Source organism: Candidozyma duobushaemuli (genome assembly GCF_002926085.2).
Source record: "Candidozyma duobushaemuli strain B09383 chromosome Unknown F_B09383, whole genome shotgun sequence".
Taxonomy (NCBI): domain Eukaryota; kingdom Fungi; phylum Ascomycota; class Pichiomycetes; order Serinales; family Metschnikowiaceae; genus Candidozyma; species Candidozyma duobushaemuli.
The window spans coordinates 651,525-677,643 of NW_020289899.1; the positions used below are offsets into that span (position 1 = coordinate 651,525).

Here is a 26,119-nt window from a genome sequence, read left to right on the forward strand (position 1 = left end):
ATGCAAACAATCAATTGCACACAACCAAGCTTATTATGAACAAGCGAAGGCGCAAAGATAGCCACGATAGAGCCTAATTGACTTTCTGGGGAAAGCACGAGAAAGGATGGTGCCTGGAATGGAACGGCTCGCTCTATGGAGATGTAACTCCGCCATATAGCACGGGTGCAGCACGCACGGAGCGGCAGGATTGAGAGAGTTTGTGCGGGGGTTGGCACCAGGCGTGCTGCAATGCACGCCAGCGAACGTGCGTGCTGCAGCATTCCATGCACCACATATTTTCCACTGCGCTTGTGTGCCGCACTGCAGCCCGTCTGCTGCATGCATTTTCACGTTCATGAATTTTATCTCGGCTAATGAAACCTTATGCCTCGCCTGATCAGACCTCTACATACTACCGCCTGTCAAATATATATAACCCACCCGCCCCGTTTTTGCAGCCGTTCCCCGATTCCCAACCCCCACACCTCTCGCTATGCCCGCCGCCACCGCTACTAAAGTCAAGCTTCCCTCCATCTCAGAACTAACGAGCAACTTAACGCCTCAGCTGGATCCTCTCCAAAACATCATCTCCTCGACCCCAGCCGTTCTGCCCCGAGCTTGCTGCCCGTGCTCAATCCCAATCCTCAGCGCCACTTCCAAAGGCAGCACAGCTATGACCTCATGCAGCCTCCTCCTCCAGTTTCCTCCTCATACTACTCCTATGGCCAGGCGCCACCTCATCTTCAGTACCTGCTGCCTCACTACGTGCCAGTGTACTACCCGCTGCCTCCTATGGTGAGTCTGCCTCTGGCAAAACCGGCTTCGGACTATAGGGTACCGGAGATCATCAACAAACCCATGAACAAGTGCCACAGATGCGAGACTACGGAAACGCCAGAATGGAGAAGAGGCCCCAACGGGTTGCGGACGCTATGCAACGCCTGTGGGCTTTTCCATGCCAAATTGGTCAGAAGGAAAGGAGCAGCGTGGGCCGCCGAGGAAGTGCTCAACAATAAGGTGTGCAAGGGGAAGAACGGAAGAAGGATTCTGGTGAAGAAACAGGCGCTAGACGAGTCGAAAAAGAGACTGAAGCAGGCGCAGGTCATTGAAATTCCTCCTCTTCCGCACCAGCAGCAACAACAACAAAAACAGCAGCAGCAACAGGCGTCTCCTCCAGCATCCAGCACGCCTGTTTCCACAAGCTCCTCATCGTCTTCGCCGGTGTACCACGAATACCCCGTGTACAGGTGACAAGCGGACGTCTATTCTTAATTCAAAACCGTTCAATTCAGGTCTGGCGACCTCGCCCTTGGGCATTTATAGAAGGAATTTTAGGTACACATGCTCGTTGTAGCCAAGGGTCCTGGTACTCACGCACAAGAGAGGCCACGCCCAAACTAGCATATTGGAATACAGGCGCCACAAACGTGCTACAACTCCTGCCACCAACTTGCCCCCGTAGGTGTCAGCGGGTTGAGAGCTTTGGTATAGCAATGGTTACGCCTGACCTATCTCCGGGTCTTCTGCAACATAGGACATGTAACATCAAGATAACCGTCCAGGCGCTGATTTTTGAGGCACCATGGCTGCATAACGACGCCAGCTTCAGGACGATCGAATAACCTAGTGTATGGACGGAACACCGGTATAAGACCGAGCCAATGCGCAGCCTACGATAAAGCTTGCCGCGTTGCAGGAAGGCGGTGGCAGCAAAGCGCAATTTTATCACGGGTGCATAGCCAGACATTCAAATACACAAAGGGCGAACTTTGTGGCACTGCAGATCTAAAAGCCTTCAAGGAAAACGTGTTTGAGAGGAGCGACGGAGTTTACGCTCTCATAGAAGAAGGACATTGCAATGTGTTGATGTGGGGGGCAGGCGGCAAGGTTAACGCACAGCGCCGCATGATGTATCCGGTAATGCAGGGATCTGCAATAGGCTCGTGAGAGGGCTGGATGAGCATGCAAGACGCCGATTGAGTAGAGATCAAACGGGCAGGTGGCTTTGGTGGGCCAAAAAAAAAAAAAAAAAAAAAAAAAAAAAAGCCTCCCGCGTCTCGGGCATTATTGCGCTGTTACGGTGGCTCAGATCCATGGGCAAACAAACTTAGGTATAATAGGTAAAGCGCCCTCCATTCCAACAAGTTTGGTAATCGATCTGGCGCCCGATTCTTTGTTTTGTGTTCGTTCGGTCGTTGGAAATTGCGCAACTTTGTTTCTCAATTTCGAGGCGCCACAACCAATCGCAATGATGATTCAGCCAGGATGACTCGCTTGACTCAGCACCAATGCGGTAACTCCCATCGGTAGGTTTCTATCACATGCATCGCTAACCAGGGCGCTCTCCGGCTTGATCATTCATCATGTAGGAACATTGGAGGTATTTTTTTAAAATCAGGTAGCCAGCTCCACCTTGCTAATTATTGCTCCGCTCCGTCTACTCCAACCATCAACAATCACCGTTCCTCTTCCACAACAGGAAAGCGACAGGTTCATTGTCTCGCGACAATAAGGCACTCATTGTCCTCGAGAGATGAAGTCCGCTGGTATGTCGATCGAGCTATTGGATTATAACTTTGCAATCACAAAGCAGAGTTAGTATCCTAACCGTTCCTCGGAGATGTCATGGAGCACCTCGTGGCTCACACTTAAGACAGGGTACTTAACCAGTGATGCAGACTCGAGAGGATTAATTTTTTTTTTTTTTTTTTCGGTTTGACGTCCGGTTATGGGAGGTGCGGTCGCCCTGCGAGTGAGACAAAGGAGGGGCGGCTTCTCGGTTCATTCACATCCTGCAGGCAATCGGCCAGCTGCAACCCAGTCTTCTGGAAACTCGTCAAAATATTTTTTAGCTCGCTGTAGAGGCCTTGCATGTCTCTCGCTCTCTCGCTTAAAAAAAGCTCGCCTTCGCCAAGAGACTATCCAAGTGAAACTCTGCCAAATAAAAACGGGCGGTTTTTTTGAAGGTGAGATTCCGTTCATCGCAATTCAACAATCTCTTTGTTGGATGTGTGAGATCATGGAACATTCTTTACTTCTTGAAAACAAGTCAAGCTACAACCCCATAGTCCGCCTTGCAATAAACGCCGATCGCCCTATTGTGGAGTGATGTGAAACGCAATTATGCGCTCGCGTGCTGATATTTTTTCGACCAACGCTGGGATCTCCCATGCGTGGAGGCTCCCCGGATTGTTTCTAGAAACGTAGATCTAGCTCGTGAAAACTAAAGGCCCCTCAACATCCAAATTTAGGCATATCGTGATGTAAGGCGGCGTACATGCATAAGGCGGCCGTTAATCTGAAGCTCATTGAGATCACCAGATCGTTCATTATTCTCCACAAGTCACTCATCGGTCAATCTGCCATTGTGGATCGCAGGGGCGTCTCTTAAAGTCGCCCAATTTCATCCCGTCCTCGTTCTCCGCTGAGGACACAATTGCCATTGTTATCTTAGACACGAGGGGATAATGATTGTCGTAGGGCGCATCAACAGCATTGTCTTGCGGATAACTCTACCGTCATCAGCGGGATTAGCTTTTAGATCGCGCAACTTGCGATCTTCTTGTTTCATGAAACAAGCCTTCCGGCAAGAGTTGCTGCAAGTTCACAGAGCGGGCCTATGACTGTAAGTAATCGTACTTCCGTCATTGGCTCATTGTTTGTTGAGTACGTGCTCGACTGATTCTAGAACATTGTCAAACACCCCAACATTAGGCTTGTGCTTTATCACCGCCCAGTCATCGTCTTTGAAAACGCCCGTCCGTAACAAAACAGATCGCCATCCACAAGCGTTGGCTCCGGCAATATCAGACTCTGGATTGTCGCCCACCATGTAGATTTCTGAAAATGGCGAATTCTCGGGCCTGACGTGCAATTTAGGAATAAACCCGTGGTCTTTGTGTCCATGAATGATTTTGTGCCACTCAATGAGCACCCAATGGGCATAATCGTGCTGAACAGGGAAAGGTTTGCCCAAGATGGTCAGCTCGAGGTTCTGTCCTGGCCTCAAATCATTCATTTCGGCATAAAGACGTTCCACCACCATTCGAAAAGCTCCCTGACCGAAACGAGGCAACACGTAGTCGTTGGCCCATACAAAATCGTTGTTGCTGAACGCAATTGGCACAGATGGTTTTGGTGAACGCTCGTCGAGGCCTCTCTTGGTCCCGACAATACCGTTTTTCGAGTTGGTAAGATCCATCACGATCTGCAAGTCCGTGCCCATGTCCCTGGGATCGTTGAAGACCAAAACAGCATCAAATGGAATACTCAAGTCCACATTGCGGGCCATGGTGGCCAATTGCTTCTCCAGATACCTGTGGTGTGGAGAAACAGAAGGGTTCAGTTTCACGATATCCATAGGCACCACCACGTCCTTGTAACCGTAGTCCTCGGCCACGTACCGAGCTTTATCGTCATTTCCGCCAACAACAAGCACTCTATTATATTTTCCCTCTTGAGCCCACACTCTCATTGGTGTATGGCTTTGGACAATCTGGAGAGGCGATAAGTCGATCTGGAGTTGTTCGGAGAGAAAGTCAACTCTAGATTTTTCAGAAACACCACCGCCGTTGGTCAAAAGAATGAATGGGATTTTGTTTTTGTCAAGAAGATCGAGCGATGCGTGAGCCTGTGGAATCGGCTTTGATCCTCTCATAAGCACTCCATCTATATCGAACACAAACGCCACATCTGAGCGAGAACGGTACAGTGATAAGGTTCTAGGGATGAATGCACGTTTAGACAATTGCTTTAATGTGGGTGCCAAAAGCATTGTGGAGCGTAATGGTCGGGATAGTCTATTTGAGATAAGGTGTTCTGAAGTGTTGATATCGCGCGCAATAGGATAGGTAGGAGGAGGTAGTATTCAGAGCACAAAGGGGGACAATAAGTCGATTTGTAGTTTTGTTTGGAATAGGGGGTTATTAAATTAGAGGAGTAACCCAAAATAGAGCTTTCTTTTAGAGTCCGTGGACATGTGCTTAGATGGTCCTTACAATGGCTGCAAAATCCGAGACGGTAGTATAGTGCATCATAATTGCTGGTAGCAGACCTTCGAGCTCTAATGTTCTTCGTTGAATAATCGTTCGTTTTTACGTAAAAGAAATGCTTTAGTTGAAGCTATGTGATATTTCGGCTTGAAAATTATGTCATGTTACTCGTATGGCTTGTCAGGATGCTCGGGTGCATCCATGGTAAATTACGAATAACACTTAGATATGACTTCCTTGATTTCTTAACTAAGAGGACTAAGAACACTCAAGTACTGACTTAGATAGAGTCTGTTGTGATCTTTTCATTACCTAAAGCGGTTCTCTTATCTGAGAGATCGTGAATTTCCTGTTACAGGGTATCACCTGTCCTTCTTCAAATCAGGAAACTAGCTTTAGCGGAGAACTTCTCATCTATGTTTGATACCTGACACGCTTGATGTTAAGGTGTATCAATAGTTCCTAGCGTGTTTCCAACATGGCTATAGCCCATGTAACTTGTGCATTGCAATTTATATCAACATTTTCAAAATCCACCCCACAAACTTCGCTTCATTTGTTGGAATCTGAGGTCCTTGCTACTGCTGTAAGGCCGTCACCACCAACTACAAAAACGGCTCCACTGTCTATGCATTAATCGCTAATTACTTCGCCACAACTGGAACCTTCAAGTCGGGCGTGAGCGGCTCAGCAGCAATTCTCTCGCCCTCCACTGGATGGCTCAACTGCTGCAAAAATCCGCTCAATTTGGGCTCGAGTGTACCTTCCTCAACGGTCCAGTCCTCGTCACCCTTCTTTGTCAAAACATGGCAGGCATTACCTGCAATAAATAATCCCGGTGGTCTCGAACCCAAAGCCTCAGTAGCTGCTGCCGCCTTCTCCAATGTCGTTCGGATAACCCGCTGGTCTGGACAGGAGGCCCGCTCCACGATAGCCACGGGAAGATCTGCTCTCCAGCCTTTCTCCTCGATCAAGTGGGGGATCAACAGAACAATTCTGTGAAGAGCCATGAGGAACACGGTCGTACGGGACTCCACGAATTCGGGAAGGTTCGGAAGAGCACCACGGCGTCCGGTTCCGGTGCATATAAGTACCTGATCAGCAACCTCACGGTGAGTAGCTGGAATATTCAGGTATACGGGTGCTGCCAAAGCAGAAGTGATGCCGGGAAGAACCACGGGCGGGAAGCCGTGCTCGGTAAAGAAATTGAACTCTTCACCTCCACGGCCAAATATGTACGGATCGCCCTGTTTCAACCTCACCACTTTCTCACCTTTTTGAAGGGCATCAAGCCCGATCTCCAAAAGCTCCTGCTGGGCACGCTCAGCGTTGCCGGGGAACTTTCTGGCAATAAATAGTCTGGTGCTCTTTTTAGGGATGAGATCGAGCACCTGTTGAGGAACTAGCTTGTCGGCTAAAATGAGGTCAGCAGAGTGGATTTCCTGAAGTGCCCCAAGCGTAAGCATGGAAACGGAGCCGGGACCGGATCCCACGAGAGAAAGTTCTCCTTTCTTCTGGAGCTTCTGTCTCTTTCTCTGGAGGCTTTCCTCCTTGTCTTGTCTGTACTGCTCCTTCAAGTCCTCCAATGAGATCTCAGCTAATTTCGAAAGTGGGTAGTACTCCACAATCTGAGAAAGCCAGCGGGACCGCTGCGTGGCCTGCTGCAGTCTGGTCATGCTGAACTCCTTAACCAACGAATTAAGCTTACTGGTGGTTATGGCATCATCATCGTGGCCACCAACTTCCTCGAGATCGTCCTCCTGAATCTGCTTTCGAAGCTCACCGACTCTATCGCAAATTGCAGCAATGTTGGGTGGCAAAGAGGAAACAAGCTCTCTTTTGATTCTGGATGCCAATTTGCATCCTTTACCTGACGTTGTCACGCCAAACTGGAAGTCGCCAGCGGTGTGTGTGGAGAGCAAAGTGAAGGTGCTGAGTTCGGCCGAATCGGTGATATTCACAGGAATCCGTAGCCTCTTGCAGTCGTCAGATATCTGTTTCTTGAGAAGCAGCTCGGTGTGAGATAAGGTGACAAAGACCCTGTCCACGACATTGTCGACATCCGGGCGTCCGAGCTGTTGAAGAAGGGTCTTTGAGTACTCCTCCTTCACATGTTTCACTTTGCCTTCTTCGACGAGTCCCTCTAAGGTTTTGGGAAGGTCATCGGAAACTTCAATAAGTATGGGGGATGCTCCAGCAGCCAAAATGGCTTTGGCTCTGATGGCAGCAACAGGAGCCTTTCCACCAACGATCACGTGCAGCTCACCAGCACAGTTGAGTGACGCTAGAAGGGTCATAGGAGGTTTGGGGTTTATTGATGGATCCTGCTTGATTATGTACTTTGCAGCCGTCCTGATTAGCTACTTGCACGTGAGTATTGCACGTGAGGAGATGTAATCAGCACGTGATTGCAAGCGGATGACGCCAGTCACGGGACCGTTGTCACGTGCTTTCGCGCCACGTGCCTTTTTGCCACGTGATTTCCGTTTCTCGGACCAAGTTTCCCCTTCCGCGTGCGGCCCGCAATGCAATATAACAATTACAACGCGGGGCAAAATCCAGCGTGGGGGCGGGGCATGTAGATCATAAGAACTCAGTGGTTGCAAAATCTTTACCCTTCCTGCTACTACGCTAAAGCCTTCATGCTGGCAAAAAATCCCGGAAAAAAAAAAAAAAAAAAAAAAAAGAAAAGAAGAAAGCAACATTGCCCGCCGCGCATGGAAAGCAATGCATGGGCCTGCCACAGAGAAAGCTTTTTCACTCGGTCTGGTCCAGTCGACAGAGCAACCAATGACAAAAGCTGACAATTATAAGCGGCTTCTGCTGGCGGCCTGACACGCCTTTCAGTTTAGCTTTTTGGGCAACTGGCGAACCTAAAAGAGGTGTTTTTTCCACCATCGTGATCGATCACAAAGGCGTCTAAATTAAGGGCTTCCAAACGCCGACAAGTGGTCCATAGCAAAATACCCGCCTGGGGCTCGGCGGGCGGGACAGAAAGTGGCCATCAGTATGGACATGACGTCGGTGTGGGCTCGGTCCAATGGGCGTGGGGGATTCTTTTGGTAGATGTTGATTTTTCACCAGCTCAGGGCGTCTTTCCTGGGTCACGCGCCGATGGGTACCTTGAAGCTAGGGCTGTGATGAGGCTGGTGAGCCTCTGAATACAAATCATGGTGTTTTTCGATATTTTGATGAAGAAGAAGGATGGCTGCAAATGGGACCAAACAGAGACTTTTGATTGAATTCACCGGAAAGCCAAGGGGGTTTGGTACGCCCGTGCACCAATACATGTAGCCGTGACGATCGAGCGGGAAGTAGGGCCGTTGCAAGCACATCGGGTAAGTTTCAACAGGCTAGGTTCCATGGAATATGTGGGTAAGGGTCGAACAAAATGTCGCGCGATGGAGTGTCGCGATGTCGTGGACAGACCCACTGCAGCGGTGCATCTTTCAGTATATCCACATGAGGCGAATGAGGCGTGCATTTTTTCGCTTCTCTCTTTGCAACAAGCTCTTCTTCTTAAGAGCTACATACTGAATTTTGCAAATCCATGCCTCCAAAGAGACCGTTGGGCTTGGGCAAGGCTGCCCGGGCGAAAAAGCAAAAAAACGAAGCCGCAGGCGAAGATGGAGCTCAAAACGGCGTCTCTGATGCTCCTGTGGCTAGTGAAACGAATGGATCGAATTCTGAAGAAGCCAACGAGCTCACCGTGGAGTTGGGGGCTGAAATCGACGCTAACGACGCCGTGGGCCAGTTGGCCGCTTTGTGGAGAACGTATTTTGTTCTGGAAGACAAGAAAGAGCTTGTTCTCAACGGCATCATCCACGAATGCGACCGAATCTTGAGAAAAGCCCATCTGGACAAGTCGGACAGCGACGAGGAGAACGTGGACATCACGGGCCGTTTCTACGCCATCTACGCGTTGGCGCTTTCCAACTTGGCCTTCTTCCACACGGAGGAAAGAGACAAGGTGGAGGCCTACTTCACGGAAGCCATGGATCGTATAGCCCGGGGCGAGGAGCTCTTCCCAAACTCTGTAGACATTCTTTTTGCCAAGGCACGGATCATGATCAACAAGATCGCCTTGACGGTGATTTCTCGTTTGGACACCGAGAGCAGAGTGGGTGCAAAATCTCAGACAGGTGCTCAGCTTTTGGACGAGTGTCTTGCCCAGTGGGAGAAGGCCGAGGCCATTTCCGGCGAACTTAACCAGTACGACTACTACAACATTGAGAGCTTGGATTTCCTACAGGCTTTGGACGACCTCCTTGATGTGGTGGACAACTTTGGCCAGGAGCACATGGAAGGTGAGGATTCTGACGCTGAAGACGACGCTCCGGAGCACAGGTTGGACGAGAATCACCCGCTTTTCTCCATCAAGAACACAGACAAGTACAACAAATGGTGGAGAGATCACCTGATCGTCTTTTTGGGCAACTTGGACAAACGCCTAGCCGGTGAAAGAAAGAAAGACAAGGACCACCCGTTGACCACCTTGCGCAGGGAATTGTGCAAGCGTTTGGGCCAGTCCTACCTTATGGAGGCCGAAACACCCTCCAACGTGTACACTACTTTGACCTACTATGCCAAGGACAAGAAGGACATTGACGGTCTTTCGAAGGACGAGGCTCAGAAAGCCAGTCAAAAATTGTACCTGACGGCACTCAAGTACTTGAAGGATTCGCAAGACGAGGACGAGCCCGAAACCTGGGTGAATGTGGCCGAGGCCATGATTCTGCTAGGAAATGTCCACGATCTTGACAGTCCAGACCAGGAAAAGGCCTACAAGGACGCTGAGGACATCTTGGTGAAGGCCAACAACGCTACGAACGGTAAATTTGATGACATTTTGCATAACTTGTTGAATAATTGATAGCATTCCCAGGGACTAATGACTTCTGTATAGTAACGATCGGCTCACTGTTAGAGTGGTTGTAGAAGCGTCTAGATTATGAAACTGGTTGGGCCAGGCAAAAATGTCTTCATGGTAGCAGTATATATTGATGGACTTCATTATCTGGAAGGCATAGTTGCTCTAGTAGGACAGAATAGGCTGTAATGAAATTCTGAGATTCAGGTAGACTTGAAGATCACTAAACTATCTTTCGGTTTTCAGTCACGACTCAAGCAGTATACGGATACCCGTGTAAATCTAAGAACTGCTTGAACGGCTTCAACTCAAGATTAAGTGAAAAATTCCTCTTCTCTACACTGTTCTACATTCATCTATCGTTAACGTGTTCATCGTACAAAGGTATGAAGCAGGCAGGCTCTATCATTGGCAGGGTGACTCACACTCTAGATGCAATGGTGCTCTCGCTTTGGAGCTTCATGGCGTTTCTTTCGTGAGCATCGTCCTTGCAGTATTGCAACCCCGTGCAAGCGTGGTCCTCCAAAAGCCTGTGCTTGGCGCAGAACTTGCCGTTGCAGTGGCCACAGTCGCCCACCATTCTGAGAGCAGCCGATGAGCACAGACTGAAGCAGCAGCGGTTCTTCTTGGATTTCTTCTTTGTGGCTGTCACGGGCGCCTTGGCCGGAGCCAGCACCTCGGGCGCCTCGGCGGCGTTCATGAGAATGACAGTATTGTGGGGGTTGGAAGGCACCATTTCAAAAGTGTCTAGCGTCTTGTAGTAAGGAGCCAAACGAGCACCGTTGTAAATGAGCTTGAAGTCGGAAGGCAAGCAAGTGTCTGGCGGGCATCCGACCTTGGCGGCGTTGGCAAGATCCTCAACCGTGGAGTTGTCTGGGACTGTGACCGAGTAGGACACCTCGGTAGATAATCTGAATGTGATTTTCATGGCTGGGTATTTGCTGGTATTGGAAGGCGGTGGTTTGGAAAGTGTAAAAAAGCGGGTTGTTGGTCGTTTTTATGTGTTTTGGTGAAGCGATTCAGGAAAAAGATGTAGTGGCAATAGGTTGTGGCTCGGGCGATAGCGGATCAGCGATAACAGGCGGTGTTGTATGCAGTGCGGCTTAACTTGCTGGGTCGATGTGGAGTATGAAAGTGTGGATAATGTGGGAAAACGAAGAAAAAGAAAAAAGGTGGAGTTTCACGGTTTGGCGTTTCTTTTATGGTGGATCGTCAGAGTCTGATTTTGTGGGTCTTGTCTTGTGATGGCTGAGTCAGCGGTCACGAGCATACCGAGCGCCTTGTTGCATCACACTTTGTAGAAAAAGAGGAAGGAGAAGCCATGTACGAGAGGCAGGTGGAAGTATTTTGGTGAATTTGGTTGAGCCCAGACCGCTTGTTATTTTAAAGCTCTGAAATTGTCAGGTTTCAAAGGACACCACCGGGGAAATTACCGTATGTGCAAATGACGTAGTAGACATTCTCAGGCGGGCCGATACTTAGATATTTTCGGACCTTGAAAGTTTAAAAAATTCTCAGGATTTTCAACCCTGCTATGCGTGGAATGTAGAATACACGGGAACCTTCCAGATACGAGCCATGTGATCGGCGGTCTAGTTTCCGCTATTGCACTTAAACTAGGGTCGCCTTGCAAAAAGAAACAAGCGACGGGAACCTGAAACCACATTTTTCACGAATATTCCCAAGTTTCATAAAACCAGCTTTGGGTCGATTTCTGAAAATAATAAAAAGTTCTGTTTTCTCGGTCCACCGGAATACAGCTACAGGTTCCCCGTCGGCTTTAGCGGGCAGAGTGCCGATATTTCACTTTCGTATAATTCCAAATTTCTCATTCCATCTATTCATTATTCGTTATTGGCGGCCGGCCGCCGTATTGTAGAAATAAACTTTGCCAGAGCAGAAATACTGCGCCCTGGTTGTCCAGGCGTGCTAGGCTTAGATCGAAGTCAAAGCCATAAACACGGATCCAAAAAGGGTAGTTTGATTGGTGAAATAGCCTTTTCAACACGTCTGGCATCAACAAACAAACTTCGTTGGGGAGCTTGGTTTGGGGTATGTGATTGCCGAGGCTTACGTCTTGTTTATCAACCGAGGTCCACCGAAGTCTCAGACTCCCAGGCTTGCCTATTCAGTAAGAGGCAATAACCGAACTGGGAAGTCTTTTCAAAAGTTCATGTTTTTTTGTTTCACGAGTGACTTGCCGTGTTCGGCTTCGTGAGGTAGCGTCGTATGATGATCAACATCCACAACATCAGCAGACTACCATATACCGGTGAATGCTTCATTTCTTGAAATCCACCTCTTTTGCTGCTTCCTAGGAAATCACGAAATTGCTTCTCTCGTGCCCTTGGCACAATCCAGTGTTCGTTCCGTTCTTCACCGTTCAGTTCCGGCATCACCCTATGGAGCCGGAACAACTTCAACATCTTCGTCTCTCATTCTTCCTCATTTCTTGAAATCAATGTCAATAGCCTGGAGAATCTTGGGGACCCAGGGCTCTTCTTCCACAACATCATCCGTTCTTGTGGACGACATGGAGCACGTGGTCACTCTCAACTTTGTATCTGCTGGAATAGGCGTGGCGGCAGCCAACGCCAACAAAAACAAGTAAAGCTTCATGGCAGAGCTGAATCGTGAAAAAAAAAAGTGGTTACGAGTTTTTTGGTCTACATTGGCGCCATTTATCTCATGGCTGCAACGCACCTGGAGCTGAACCTTTTCGGCCGCGCTGCCAGGGCTAGGCAACATTTTTACCCCAATGGGAAACACAGGTGAGGCAAGGGGGCAAAGTTACGATCGGACACCACATGCCTCTGCCCACGTTTGTTTTTTTCTGCTCGTCTGGAAAAGGCTAAAACGTCGGCTTAGGTTATTTTTCGTGCCCCGTTCAGGCCATTTTTTCCCTTCTTAGCGTGATTCGCCTTTGCCCGAGCCACCTTTTTTCGTATGTTGTTTTCCCAGTATTTGTTGCAACTGTGCCCCATGCAACAGCTGCTAACACAGCCCTTAACAGCGCATCGCCTCTTGAGCGAGCCAGCAAACCCCAGATATCGCCATCCTTTGTAAATCTCGTAGATATTCAATGCACTATAATAGATCCAAAGCTCCCCTGGCTGGTGGATCTCTCCTCCGCACTCCCCAGCTTTGCACCAAAAGCACCTCACTGCAAGGTGGTGCAAGATCAACAACGGTCTGGCCGCTCAATGCCCAGCTTCTTCACCGCGTTATCATAACCAGCAGATTCATCTCTGATCACAGCGATTTCCGTTTATTTCGTCCACATTAGCGGTGGGCTTAGCATACCAGACGTCACGGTTGCAAATCACCGTGCAACCAGCAACTCCACGCGAGAAACCTTTCGTCTTCTTCACCACCGGTTGGCCTTCTTCTTCATGGCCGTACGAAGCCTCAACCGGGCATTCTCTCTCCTCTCGTCCTCGTCGTCCTCAACTTCACGTTCCGTTTCCTCTACGTCCCCGTCCTTCTCCTGTGCTTCCTGCGTGATATCACTGACATCAGTGTCGTCCTCCAGGGTCGTAGTGTCCTTCTCGTCAACAGAAGAGAAAATCGGAATGTTGCTCAAGTTGTCGAGCCAGTAGGATTCGCTTCTGGAATACACCAGGCCCAGGTCCGGTGCTGCCTCCACATTGTCGTTTTCAAGCACCTCTCCAAGATCGCTCGTGCTCTCGTCGATCCGGTTGTATTCGCGATAGAACTTGTCGTAATCGTCAAAGATCAGGGGCCCGTACTTTTCACAGAACTCCATCACTTCATGCGCTAGCTTTCTCCGCGTATTCTTGAGTTCTTCAATCTGAACCATATCCAGACTGTGCGATAACATCGAGATCAAGAGTGGCTTTAACGATTTGTATGTATCCACACAGCTCTCGCCCGTTCTCAACGATGCATAGGTTGTGAGCACCATCCACAAATACATGGCGATGAAAAGAATTATGAGGGGTATCTCGTTTCTGACAAATTCACTTGCAGACCTTAAAAGCCAACATGCAATGGTAGCCCAGAAGATGTAAAGAGCCGGTGCAAGACCAAGTGCCACCAAGATCTTCCAAGTGCTTATCACGTCATTTGCCTTGATCTTCACCACCGATCCAGCCAATGCCTCCTTTGCCTTTTCCTTGGAAATACGGCGTGATACTATGAACACTGGCGCAAACATAAACACGCCTGGTAACGAAAGGAGCAAGAAGAAGAACACCCGGAATGCACGTACCGCAAAACGGTAGAATACGACCCATCTATTGGAGCTTGTGAGATCCTCAACCTGATGGTCGTGTAGCGACATGGCCATGAGCATCTTGTTATAGTGGTAGACATTATCTCTGAGTTGAGCAACGTCAGGCCTATGCTTATACTTCTGATAGCCTTTCATGAGTCGCCTGTTCATCTCCACTACCAATGGCAACGGAATGTGTTCTCGGTTGGCAGCCGTGTACAATCTTCTTGCTGCCTGGATCACCATGAGTGTGTCGAAATCATCGCAAGTGACCGTCACTTCCTTTAGTCTCAATGTGACCAACTCAATCAACTTGTTGACGACTTCCCTGGAGTTCTGCTCATACTTGATGCTATCCTTTTTGGTCACACGGATGGGCTTACCGTACTCCACCACAACTCTTGACCGGAAGCGATGTGGATGGAAGTAGTTGAGACCCACAGGAATGATGTTGACAACGGCGTCGGGGTCATCAGACTTAGATACAGCTCCCAATGCCATAATACCCACACCGGGCTTCAAAGGGAGCAAGCCCGGTCTGTCATGCAGCCCTCCTTCTGGGAATATACCCATGACCCTGCCCTTGTTGAGATGGTTGAAGACATTATCAAACACTTGGTGATTGTCAACATGAGGAGCGGTCTTGTAGTTCGTTCCGTTCGTGAGTAAATCTATGATACGCTTGTCACGCTCGGTGGGCTTCGCGAAGTTCACCTTGAAAGGCTTCTTCAACACAATTCTTGTGTCAGAGACCACCTGGTCAATCTGAGCGTTACCCAAACTGTTGGGAAGACCCAAAAGGCCCTTTGGTTCGGCCTCCTCCGTGAATTTGGTACCCTCACCAATGACGTCGACGTTATCTCCGTCAGGATCAAACTTCTCCACTTTAATCGTCCCCAGAGCTAGTTTGACCAAGTCCTGAGCCCTCTCCACAGGAATGGCGCTACACAAACGGGCAGCTGTACCAATGAAGCCTCTTCTGTATGATTTGGCAGCTGTGAGTAGCGAAATTCTCCGGCCGGAGGTAGCTCTGGTTGTAGACATCACCACCAATGGATCCACAAACTGATTGTGGTGAGGAGCAATGACGAAAATGATGGCACCCTTCTTAGGGATGTTAAAGGTACCACGCAGACGGATATCCCTGAAAAATGTGTGGATCACCATGTTGAAGAACCATATCACTAGGTCGTACGAGAGCATCAACAAGATGGTTCTGAGGAGCTCAAGAGGGCTCCTCTTCTTACGGTGCTGGGCGGCCTCGGGGTCATTGAAAAGCCCATCAATTGGATTGATTGCCAATTCCAGATTACCCATTGCTGGTAATTTCAGTGGTTGTTGGAGGATTCTTGCTTGAGATCGAGGGGGTATAATTCCTGCCGATGGTCACGTGTAACGAGACGGAGTTGCTGTTTGCGGAAGATCTTCTGGGGAAGCTGCAAATCTTTCTGAAATTTCGTAAATTTGAAAATATATCTTGGATATTCTTACTGGGTGCCTGTTCTGTGTTTCTGGAAAGTCCTGGTTTGTGTACTTAGTGCGATGTCTGCAGGGCTTTGTAGGTGCTCACCGGGGTAGGATGTCTTAAATATGGATGTGGGGGGATTCAGGTGGTTCTTGAACATTCTTTGATCTTCTCTTCGGCGTATATGTTGAGGTGATTGGCCGAACGGCGAATGTGCCGCAATTGGCCATTCGCCAAGACTAGCAGCTTGAAAATATCGGCATCATGCCACCGAGCTCTTCAAGGTTTCTAGTTCAACAGGCACGTATTTTTTTGGCCGTGAGCTGTCGTAACCTCGTAGATTTGTGATTGTGGCAATTGACTCAAAATATGGTGGGATGCCGAAACCAAGAAGGCTGAATGTTCGGGCCAGTTGCAGCAGATCTATGGCCCAAGCTGCAGTAGTTGACACGATAGGATGACTCGAGTCTGAACCTTCCCATTGCCCGTTCTATGCCCAATTGTCCAATCAAAACTTCAGAAATCTCCTCGGCCTTAATCCTCTCCAGCGGGCACCTCATCCTTGAGGATCTTGTTCAACTTCACCTTCAACTCGGTCTTGTCGTCTCCTCTCAAAGAGTCTCTCACGAAAAACACATCCGTGTCAAGCTGCACCATCTGCAAAGCGCCCCTTAACACTCCACAGTACAACTGAGAGTACCAAAGCTCTTTTTGAATCTTGGGGTCCAGCGTGACAGGAAGCTCGACGAAATCGGCAAGCGGGTTCTCCGTGAAAACCAATGAAAAACTCTTGCCGTCGGCACCGAAATTCTCCACAGAAGGCGTGATGTTGAGGAACATCTTGAAACCAACTTTGCTGATCATTTCGGCTGTCTCCTTGAACAGCAGGCACCGCTGGGCGCCAGTCTTCGCCAAAAACTCCTCAATAAGACGAAGCCCAATGTTGTATCCCATTCTATCAAGTTGGCGGTTGACTTCAGCATAGTTGCTGTTCAAGTCTCTACAAAGCTGAGCCACCACTGATCCGTAGGTGAGCGTGAAAAGCTCTGTGTTCTGTTGTTAGTTGAATTGTTGAGTCAAGCTTGCTTGGTACATACGATCTTCTCGGGGGTGTTCTTCCAGATGCTGTCAGCAGAGTACTTGGATTTCGACATAAGAAAGTAGTTGGTGATTTGTACTGCACGCGCTTGGGTTATTGGTTGGAGCCAGTCTGGAGGGTGGTATAATGTCGATGGAAGAAAAAAGGAAAAAAAAGGATAGGAAAAGAGGTTTTGAAAAAGCTGAAGTTCTGCTAAGTAAGCAGGTTTTCATATTTCAAGATGTCGAGGGAAGTTGGGTATCCTCCTTTCAAGATGTGAGAGGCTGCGAATAATCAGGGTATTCCTTTCAGAAGACTATTTATTGATAATGAGGCTTCCTTTAGGTCTTCCTCGTCGAATCAACTCTCCTTTTTCGTTTTAGTCGGGGTTGTCGTATGGATGTCTTTCAAAAACTGCTCGCAATGCACTGGTTAACGTACTTCTAACCGAACTGAATAGAACAGCTATCGTGGTCAAATCAAAGTCTCTAGCCACTGACCAAACTTATTTCCTTTGGATTGGGAATTCGGCAGTCAAACCAATTAGACGGGTCTCACTGATGGTGGCTTCCCTCAAGCTCTAGCATAATAGTAGGTTCGCTCGATTGATTTCAATTTCTCATACAATCAATTCAGTCTTCTGTTCCATTTCTCATACAATCAATTCAATCCTGTTCCATTGCCTCCAGGGAAGCTCTCTGACTGTCTTTCGTTCAGCCAGCTTTTGTTGGGGTGGGTCTATGGCAATGGATTTCAATACACTATTTCTCAACAAACCTCAAAGCATTTACCCGCTTTGCCGACAAACGGAAACTGCCTGTTTTTGAGACACCTCGTAGGACTCCATTTCAAACACAAAATCAAATTACGTCGTCCAGCCAGCATTGCATCTGGATTTGTGATTCTAAGCACCCACCTTGAAACCTCACTGCGAGACCGTTATCAACAAACCAGTCACCTCCGAATTCGGCAACAAGCCGGATCTCCGCAGATACCAATAATATGTAATTCCCCTATAATTCTTACCAAGAAACAGAAGAAAGGAGAAGAAGGTCCATTGAGAAGGCACCCTACGTCCATACCCTACCCTAGTGCACCCAGTCAAAACCTCTACTTGGTGCCACCAATTTGCCTACACATGGTGGCTTGAAAATCACCGTCGTGACCACGAAACCAGCCAATCGCTTCTCGCTTCCCACAGTCATGTGTCGGTGCCCTGAAAAAGCCGTTTTGTGGCCTGAGTCTTATTGTACCGCCAACTTCGCCTATCCCAACAACGTGGACCACAGTAGCGCCACAGGATTGTTTCGGAAAAACCGTTTGCTGTTTTGCGAGGCCACTGTAGCTTAGCGCAAACGGCTTTGGTTTTGCGTTTCGCAGCCATTATCAAAAGAAGCACAAAGCCCACGAGTCCCGGATAAGCGACGAAAGGGAAAAGGGGCACCATTTAGCGATACAAAAGTTGACGAGGAGTCACAATGGGGTGAAATTTCTGGAAACCGCTGCACACATCAGCATTGACGCTCAAGGGCATTTTGCGCTATGGTGCTATACCAGCCATCTGAGACACTCACGGTTTCCCCTGGACCCATTGAGATTAGACGATCTGAGAACAATGAGCAGACGTGTAGCAAAGAGGGGGCCAGAACGTTCGGATAAATCAGCATCTGGCTATTGTGATCCACGATGTTCCTTCACCTCGGTCCATCAGCCTCACCGGAGCCTCCAGAAGCCAAGGTTGAGGCAGATAAAAGATCGATTTTGAAAAAAGTCAGATTTAGGAATCGTGCATTTTTGAGGTACTCTTCAATTGCCGGCACCTTTTCATGTGGGCTTGCGTCTGGAGTCTGCGTTTGCAGCCAAAGCGCTTTCACCACCTTTGTGGCCATTGTGGCACCGAAACCGTAAATTCCAAAACCGTAATTCCAAAACTCCCTATCCGAGGCTGAAACGTGGAATGCCCCTATCCAGAAAACGGCCAACAAAAAATCACACTAATTTCGTTTTCTATATCCTGTCTGGCGATCCGTCCAGAACTCCTCGCTTTACAAATCTCACCAGACCACCTCAGACGATGCACTACCAAAGCAAGAGGCCACCTTTCGGATCAAGCCAGAAAACACCCATTGCATGTTTGGCAAAAGTGTTCAGTCTTTTTAAAAATCCAGCAAGTTCTTCCGAATAGGGGCCAACCGGGTGAGTTGCTGTACAGCCTCGGACTTCGGATTTACGTACTCGAATTCTGAAAAAATTACGTCAATCCCCATTTCAATTCTTCCGCTTTTATTTTCCGTATTCCACCCGTCCGTTAAACGCAATTGTCCTTCTACAAAGTGGCATCTATTCTTGTTTTGGCCTCACGTGCTTTCCGAGCTGCGTATGGTTTCTTTTTATTTTTCCTGGCTCCACTATATAAGCGTTGCGCATCCTCAGCTCACAAACACATCACTGCCTTTTTTGAACATGGACGTGCTACTGCCTCCTGCTAACATCCTGGCAGCCGTGGCCGATGCTCTTTTACCTCCGCCGGTGCTAGTTGCTCCCAAGGGCGATCTTATCCCGGGAATTCCCGATGGCATCTTGGCTATTTTCGCTCCAGTTATCGCTTACTGGACCTACTCCACCTTCTTCCATATAATCGACGTGTACGAGCTCGCCGAGAAATACCGCATCCATCCCTCCGAAGAGGAGGAGCTGCGGAACAAGGCGCCTTTGCGTGATGTCTTGTTTGACGTTGTGGTGCAGCATATCATCCAGCTGGTGGTGGCCTACGCTGTTTACCTTATCGACCCCCTCCAACGACAGGTCACGAGCTCTACCAGATATGGTACCTCAAGCACAACTGGGCTCCCTCCTGGGTTTCTGACTCGTTGCTTTGGTTTGCCTACACCTACGGCTGGCTGGTGCTCCGCATGGGCTTTGCTTTCTGCATCATCGATACCTGGCAGTACTGGCTTCACAGGACGATGCACTTGAACAAGACCCTCTACAGGCGTTTCCACTCGAGACACCACCGTCTATATGTACCCTACGCCTACGGAGCTCTTTACAACGACCCAGTAGAGGGCTTCTTGCTCGACACCGTCGGAACAGGCATAGCAGGCATCGTCACGCAACTCTCGCCTCGTGAGTCTCTCTTCGTCTACGTTTTCGCTACGATGAAGACCGTTGACGACCACTGTGGCTACCGCCTTCCGTGGGACCCCTTCCAGTTCCTTTTCCCCAACAACGCCATCTACCACGACATCCACCATCAGAACTGGGGCTTCCGCAACAACTTCTCCCAGCCCTTCTTCACCATCTGGGACCGCATCTCCAACACCCAGTACCAGTTTGTCAAAGAGTACAAGGACAAGCAGAACAAGATCACCTTGGAGAAGTACAAGCTTTTCTTGGCTCGCAGACAAGAGAGAAAGGATGCTTTGATGAAGAAGTCGGCTTCAACCGCTTCCACAAACTCCACCGACTCGTCCGAGTCCAACACCGCTGTCAGCACTCCTGTCAGCGAGAACAAAAAGACAATCTAAGCAGAGCCCTAATAATAACCCCCTGGCCTGCGATGTAATAGCATGTAATGAGGAACGCAATCGATAAATATTAGACTTTGTATTGTAGAGAGATAAGAAAGTTGAATGTAACGCATTGCTCCCCACGATCGGCATTCCTTGCATTGATCATCGAGATAAGCAGGAAGACTATCCGAATATGCACCGTTTTATGATCTATCGGGAAACACCATTGTTACGTTTTTTATGCATTGAATTGATATAGTTCAGCTTTCATGACATCCCAAACCCATCGTTTGTTTTCCGAGACGGTCACTGAATGTCAATTAACGGTTTCCTATATAAGGAACGGCGTGACCTTTGATTTTACACATTATGCTGAAAGATGCAGCTATTGAATAAAAAGCCGGTACCAGGCTATTTTTAAATCAGTATGCTCCAAAAGGGCTGAATTTGTCATATTGTTGACTCATTCGGTGATCTTAAGGTATTACCGAAAATCTCGGTGCTCCCGTTTTGCAGCCATCATTAGGGCATTATAGTAGCATCCAAGTCACTAGTAGCAAAGCATAACAAGTGTATTCCTCGCTATTTAAACAACTTTAAATGAATACAAGATGCAAAGTTATTGATTTCATCAGTTTGTCGTTGACACATCTATGTGCTTATCTCGAGGTCAGTTTACCTGCATCGCAGTGGATATGTCCGATCCAGGGTTCAAAGTTCCATTTTCACTGGTTCATTTGAGCTAAATTTGGAAAACTCTCAACGGAATATGAAAATATGGACCTATCAGAAATCAACAAAAAAAATTCAAACCAATTCTATGCTTCCCATCGCAAGTCTGCATTGCTTCTGGACCCCTGGATATGCGGTTGATGTGTGGAGTGCATACTGCAAACCATAGAACTATAAATACTGCCTCTTTTCCTTCTCAATTGGCCTAGCTCCTTATATTTTTTTGGATGACTACCTATCAAGATCAGGACTTCGACGCAAAGGGCTACAACGCCGCTAGACCGACGTACCCGGACACCTTCTACGACCACTTGGTCGAACACCACAAGTCCCATGGAGGCGCTTTGGATCTAGCCTTGGACGTTGGCTGTGGACCCGGTTTCGTGGCTTTCAAACTCCTCAATTACTTTAAGCAAGTGATCGGCACTGACTTCTCGCCAGCCATGATTGGTCATTGCACCAAGGATCCCAGAGTGGAGTTCTCCGATAAGATCCGGTTCTATGCTGCTCCAGCAGAACAGGCACCAGAGGAAATTCAACCCCACTCGGTCGATTTGATCACAGCTGCTGAAGCGTGCCATTGGTTTGACCATCCAAAATTCTTTGCCGAAAGTGCCAGAATCTTGAAATCCGGAGGCACTCTCGCATACTGGTTCTACTTCGATCCCGTCTTTGTGGGCAACCAGAAGGCCACTGATCTTGTAGTTGAATGGCTGTACGAATCGTCCAAGAAGAAGTACGGAGACTCGTATGAGCGTTTCTTTGGGCCATACTTCGATCAGCCTGGCCACGATATCTTCAGAACCACCTTATCGCATATTAGTCCCCCGAGTCGGAGTTCAAGGACATTGTGAGACATTACTATCACCCTCACGAGAACGACGGAGGCGCCAGCTATACCCCATTGTACATTGAGAGAAACATCTCTCTTGAAATCTTCAGATCCCAGGCAAAGAGTTGGTCTGGCTACCACAACTGGAAGCACGACAATCCAGATAAGCCTGACGCAGCGGACGAGTTGATTGACAAGTTAGCAGAAGCGCTTGGCGTGGGTATGGATGAAACATTGCGTGTGGTCTTTCCCACGGTCTTCACGTTTGCCACGAAAAAGTAGCAGTGTAGCCTGGCATTCACTGCTGCGAATGAATTAGATGAGTAGATGAATAGATGAACGATTATGTGCTAAAGGCATAAGATGCTAGCAATATGTAGAAACTTAGACGTAAGACGAACTCATTGTTATATTATGTTTCGGAAATAAAAATTTCAAAGTCCGGGGTAACGATATCGATCTTTATACATTGGAACAAGCAGGGAACTTCTCGAGAAAATATTCAATCGCTAAAAAGGACCCTGCTATGAATTGTATTTTCTTATCATTGAAATCAAAAACTTCATGATCTTGAACAATAAAAATGCACCTTTGGCGATTTCAAACCAAAACACGCCCCACGGAACAATAGTCTAACCGATGGACCAACTAGATGAGGCTTAATGCCGTTATCCAGCCGCGTCAATTCCGGAGTGTCTAAGCGAAAATACACATTGTACAATTTAGGACTTCTCGAAACTTCCAGAATATTCAACAATTCTCGTTTCCCAATTTTATCAATAGAATACGTCATCGGGGACAGTCCGATCTGACTAACGCTGTCAAACAAGCTTATCTCCTGCATAGATTACCCCAGGGTTTGCTCCACCAGTTGGTAGTATTTTACTAATACCTAGCCACTGTATGCCGTCCGCGCTGACTAGCTGTCTTCGGTGCATTTACTAAATCCTGACTACCAGCGTGCTTATAAGGGGCCGATTCCCACAGTGGAAGTTAATGAGAATTATCTTTTTCTGCTTCCTTTTAACTATTGCAAGCGCTATGACTACGAGATCCATCAAAGCTATTATGCCTGCCATCGAACAGGCTGAAGGTGTGGGAGCCAGAGTGAGAAGAAGTATAGGCAACATGAACATGAGAAACTTTTCTCCATTTTTGATGTTTGACCATTTCAGCTCCAACGGCAAGGGCGGATTCCCTGAGCACCCTCATTTGGGTCAGGAGACCATCACCTTGATGTTGAAGGGAGCATTTGCTCACGAGGACTTCACTGGTTCTAAAGGTGTTTTGAGAGAAAACGACCTTCAATTCATGACCGCTGGTCGTGGTACCGTGCACTCCGAGATGCCTGTGATCCACCCAGACGGCTCAGCCAACGTTGGTTTGCAATTGTGGGTTGACTTGCCTGAGAAGCTCAAGGAAGTCGAACCTAGATACAGAGACTTGAAAGAGTGGGAGGTTCCCGAGGTTACAGACCAGGATGGAAAGGTCACTGTCAGAGTCATTTCCGGTGAGTCGTTGGGCGTCAAGCTGGAGAAGGACTTGGCCTACACGCCGGTCAACTATTACCACTATAAGATGAAGCCAGGCTCTCTGTTCAAGCAGCAGGTTCCCAAGGACTTCAATTTCTTTTTGTACCTTTTGCAAGGCGGCACTCTCAAGCTTGGTGACCGCAAGGCCAAGGAGTTCGACAATGTCTTTTTCAACGCTGACGGCGACACTATTCTGGGTGAGTACCCCGAAACCAACACCAAGGATGCCGAGTTTGTGCTTGTGGGTGGCCAGGTATTGGACCAACCTGTTGTGCAGCACGGCCCCTTCGTTGCCACCAGCAGAGACAGAATCATCCAGGCCTTCACAGACTATCAATACGCCCGCAATGGCTTCGAGAGAATCAAGTCCTGGAACACCCTTATCTCGGGAGGAGTAACCGAGGACATGATCAACAACCAATTGGGAGGCAGTTTGGAGGCCCGTGCTGCAGAGAAGGCCAAGTACTTGGGCCGCAAGGACGAGCTTTAGGGTTTATAGAAATGGATGTTTGGATAAGAAAATCGATTGAAGCGGCGTTCCTTTGTTGGCGCCGCATTGTTGTAGTGGTATTGTAGAATAGGAGGGGAAGCAAGAAGTCCAGCATAGCCCGGATAAATTTCTTGACTTCTGGCTTGGAGGGGTGTAATCCCGGTGAACATGAGGAATTGTGGTTTTCGAGAGTTGCTCATTATGCTCTTTTCTTGTATTGTGACTTTTCCGAACTGGGGTGCTCTGGGAAGGATTGTGCATGGACGAATAAAGACTAACTCAAGAAAAACGAAGCATCGAAAAGGGACTAATTAGCGAAAAAAACAACGATTGAATAGTGGCCATCCAAACATTGTATCTGATGAGGGTGTTTCAAGCACATGCGGAATTTTCACCCCACACTCAATTTTTCAAGTTTTTTTCCAACTTATCGAATTCTCAGCATCAACGGCAGATCAGCCTTCAAATTGAAAATTCAAACTCTCGATCTTATACTGATTATTCACGGACCCTGGGACTGGCTGAAGATTGACCTGTATATGCTCCTCCCACTACCTCTAACGCGCTTTAGTAGTCTGATCAACCTTCATCGTGAATAGGATGACCATGGATATAACCCCGGATCAGGTTAGATATATCGCCGATAAGCTTGATTCTCATACTGTCACCTTCAGTTCAGTTTCTCGTGATCTTAATGTGCATAATTCCCAGGCCAAACGGATCCTTTATGCCTACTATTCTCTGAACAAGGAGAAGTTGAACGCGTTGTACGTGGCCAGCGGGACCCAGGGCACGAAAACGGTCGTGAAAATCGTGGAAAACCCTGATGAAAATTACCTACTGGATCTGTTTGATCAGGTCGGCTCCATTCACATATACAGCATTTCCCAGAACAAATTTTCATTCAGCACAAGCGACATAGCATTGGAGCAGCTCAGGCGACCCGTGGATTTCGATAAAGTAGAATCCTACTATGAGCTAGGCATGATCCGTGGAAGACCGCTCAAGACTGTTCTGGCGCAGGCTGCACCACGTTCTAAGGTCGAGCCTCCTAAACCTAAGCCAGAGCCCAAGAAGGAGGCCCCAAGGTGGAGTCCAAGCCAAAGCTTCAATACCAGTCCAGAAAGGAAAAACCGCAAGCATCATTGCTATCCAACTATGTTTCTCGTAAGGAGGAGAAGAAGCAGAAAGAGGACGATTCGAAAAAGCGCAAGCCCGAACAGAGCTCGGGTTACCAGTACAAGTCTAGGAAAATGGAGAGCAAGCAGCCTAAGGAGCGTGTGATTGTCTCCAATGAGACGGAAGAGCCTGAGGAAGAGGAGCCACAGAAGAAAGCAGCTCCTGCCAAAACCACTGATCTCAATTCGTTATTCTTGGACGATCTCAGCGACTTTTCAGATAACGACGACACGAAAGAGGCGCAGGAGAAGGAAGAGCCCATCATGGTCGAGCCAGAAGCTCAATCCAAGCCTCAGGAGGACGAGCAACAGCCCAAAGCCACAATCGCGCCGCTGTTACCCCAGGGTTCCTCGTTGCGTTCTCTTACATCCAAATCGCCCACGCCGCAGGCGGGCGAGAACGCAGGCACGGCAGAGGATGCTCAGGAGCCTGAGCCTGTTACAACAATTGACGACGAAGGCTACATAGTGACCAAAAAGGCGGAACCCAAGAAGAATGAGGCACCCAAGCCGGCAAGGAGAGCCGCTCCAGCACCTAAGAAAGCAACCCCTTCTAACAAGAAGTCGGACGGCACCAAGAAACAGGCTCTGTTAATGAGCTTCTTTGACAGACGCTGATTCATCTTGGGGATCTGCTAAGCCAACCTGGTGGTCCTTGTCAAGGCGCACGGTTTTTGGGTATTCAGCAAGATGCTGCATGCTTAAGCAGTGTAAGCATTGGAACGCTCACATACCTGGCAAGCGAGAAAGAAGTAAACAAGTTTACTAATTTGGCATGGAACGAGCGGTGCCGGAACCTTGTAAGTTCCGAGAAGGTATCCTTGGCTACTAAAACGACTCTGCCGAGACTTGGGCCGGCACCCGAGGCCACAATACCTAAGGCCCGCACAAATTATTCGCAAAATCCGGGTCCTACCCGTTCGAGGAAGTGACAAGAGACGCATTCCCAATGCAGTTGTGGCTATTCCCCTTCAGACTAGGTCGCATCGAGGAGATAATAAGATTTGTGCATATTTGCCTGCACGCTCGCAGCACTGTTCAAAATGTCACTTCCTAATCGGGTAAAGATTTTGCAACCACTGAAACACGTTATAACTTGATACAGTAATTCTTGATCCTGACGACAAAACAAAGTTGTTGCTGGACGCAGTATGCACTGGCTAAATATATAAGACACCAGCGGCATGTATCTGCAAATCATCATAAATTTTTGAGTGTTTCCT

General features: G+C 48.3%; 11 protein-coding genes across 11 annotated transcripts; 6 read left to right on the top strand and 5 right to left on the bottom strand. All coding sequences in view use genetic code 12, as the record gives it.

Annotated features, from left to right (window-relative positions):
• Positions 1-475: 475 nt before the first annotated feature.
• BRG1 (GATA-type transcription factor BRG1) lies at positions 476-1,233 on the top strand (the record flags this gene model as incomplete). The annotated part of the gene is made up of 2 exons (XM_025483383.1): positions 476-586; positions 631-1,233. 2 exons carry the CDS (start codon positions 476-478, stop codon positions 1,231-1,233), a joined length of 714 nt encoding a protein of 237 aa, XP_025337596.1.
• Positions 1,234-3,634: 2,401 nt separating this feature from the next.
• CXQ87_004953 (uncharacterized protein) lies at positions 3,635-4,756 on the bottom strand (the record flags this gene model as incomplete). The annotated part of the gene is made up of 1 exon (XM_025483384.1): positions 3,635-4,756. The coding sequence occupies one exon, from the start codon at positions 4,754-4,756 to the stop codon at positions 3,635-3,637; it is 1,122 nt and encodes a 373-aa protein (XP_025337597.1).
• An 861-nt stretch (positions 4,757-5,617) lies between these two features.
• On the bottom strand, positions 5,618-7,270 carry MET1 (uroporphyrinogen-III C-methyltransferase; the record flags this gene model as incomplete). Its single annotated transcript, XM_025483385.1, has 1 exon — positions 5,618-7,270. The coding sequence occupies one exon, from the start codon at positions 7,268-7,270 to the stop codon at positions 5,618-5,620; it is 1,653 nt and encodes a 550-aa protein (XP_025337598.1).
• Positions 7,271-8,523: 1,253 nt separating this feature from the next.
• Positions 8,524-9,846, top strand: CXQ87_004955 (uncharacterized protein; the record flags this gene model as incomplete). Its single annotated transcript, XM_025483386.1, has 1 exon — positions 8,524-9,846. The coding sequence occupies one exon, from the start codon at positions 8,524-8,526 to the stop codon at positions 9,844-9,846; it is 1,323 nt and encodes a 440-aa protein (XP_025337599.1).
• A 418-nt stretch (positions 9,847-10,264) lies between these two features.
• CXQ87_004956 (uncharacterized protein) lies at positions 10,265-10,771 on the bottom strand (the record flags this gene model as incomplete). The annotated part of the gene is made up of 1 exon (XM_025483387.1): positions 10,265-10,771. The coding sequence occupies one exon, from the start codon at positions 10,769-10,771 to the stop codon at positions 10,265-10,267; it is 507 nt and encodes a 168-aa protein (XP_025337600.1).
• Positions 10,772-13,210: 2,439 nt separating this feature from the next.
• On the bottom strand, positions 13,211-15,394 carry SCT2 (bifunctional glycerol-3-phosphate/glycerone-phosphate O-acyltransferase; the record flags this gene model as incomplete). The annotated part of the gene is made up of 1 exon (XM_025483388.1): positions 13,211-15,394. The coding sequence occupies one exon, from the start codon at positions 15,392-15,394 to the stop codon at positions 13,211-13,213; it is 2,184 nt and encodes a 727-aa protein (XP_025337601.1).
• A 682-nt stretch (positions 15,395-16,076) lies between these two features.
• CXQ87_004958 (TRAPP complex core subunit) lies at positions 16,077-16,696 on the bottom strand (the record flags this gene model as incomplete). The annotated part of the gene is made up of 2 exons (XM_025483389.1): positions 16,077-16,595; positions 16,640-16,696. 2 exons carry the CDS (start codon positions 16,694-16,696, stop codon positions 16,077-16,079), a joined length of 576 nt encoding a protein of 191 aa, XP_025337602.1.
• A 2,387-nt stretch (positions 16,697-19,083) lies between these two features.
• On the top strand, positions 19,084-20,147 carry SUR2 (sphingosine hydroxylase; the record flags this gene model as incomplete). Its single annotated transcript, XM_025483390.1, has 2 exons — positions 19,084-19,395; positions 19,434-20,147. 2 exons carry the CDS (start codon positions 19,084-19,086, stop codon positions 20,145-20,147), a joined length of 1,026 nt encoding a protein of 341 aa, XP_025337603.1.
• Positions 20,148-21,091: 944 nt separating this feature from the next.
• On the top strand, positions 21,092-21,978 carry CXQ87_004960 (uncharacterized protein; the record flags this gene model as incomplete). The annotated part of the gene is made up of 2 exons (XM_025483391.1): positions 21,092-21,686; positions 21,752-21,978. 2 exons carry the CDS (start codon positions 21,092-21,094, stop codon positions 21,976-21,978), a joined length of 822 nt encoding a protein of 273 aa, XP_025337604.1.
• A 759-nt stretch (positions 21,979-22,737) lies between these two features.
• Positions 22,738-23,718, top strand: CXQ87_004961 (pirin family protein; the record flags this gene model as incomplete). Its single annotated transcript, XM_025483392.1, has 1 exon — positions 22,738-23,718. One exon carries the CDS (start codon positions 22,738-22,740, stop codon positions 23,716-23,718), a length of 981 nt encoding a protein of 326 aa, XP_025337605.1.
• A 606-nt stretch (positions 23,719-24,324) lies between these two features.
• On the top strand, positions 24,325-25,514 carry POL32 (DNA polymerase delta subunit; the record flags this gene model as incomplete). Its single annotated transcript, XM_025483393.1, has 2 exons — positions 24,325-24,759; positions 24,807-25,514. 2 exons carry the CDS (start codon positions 24,325-24,327, stop codon positions 25,512-25,514), a joined length of 1,143 nt encoding a protein of 380 aa, XP_025337606.1.
• Between the last annotated feature and the right edge of the window lie 605 nt (positions 25,515-26,119).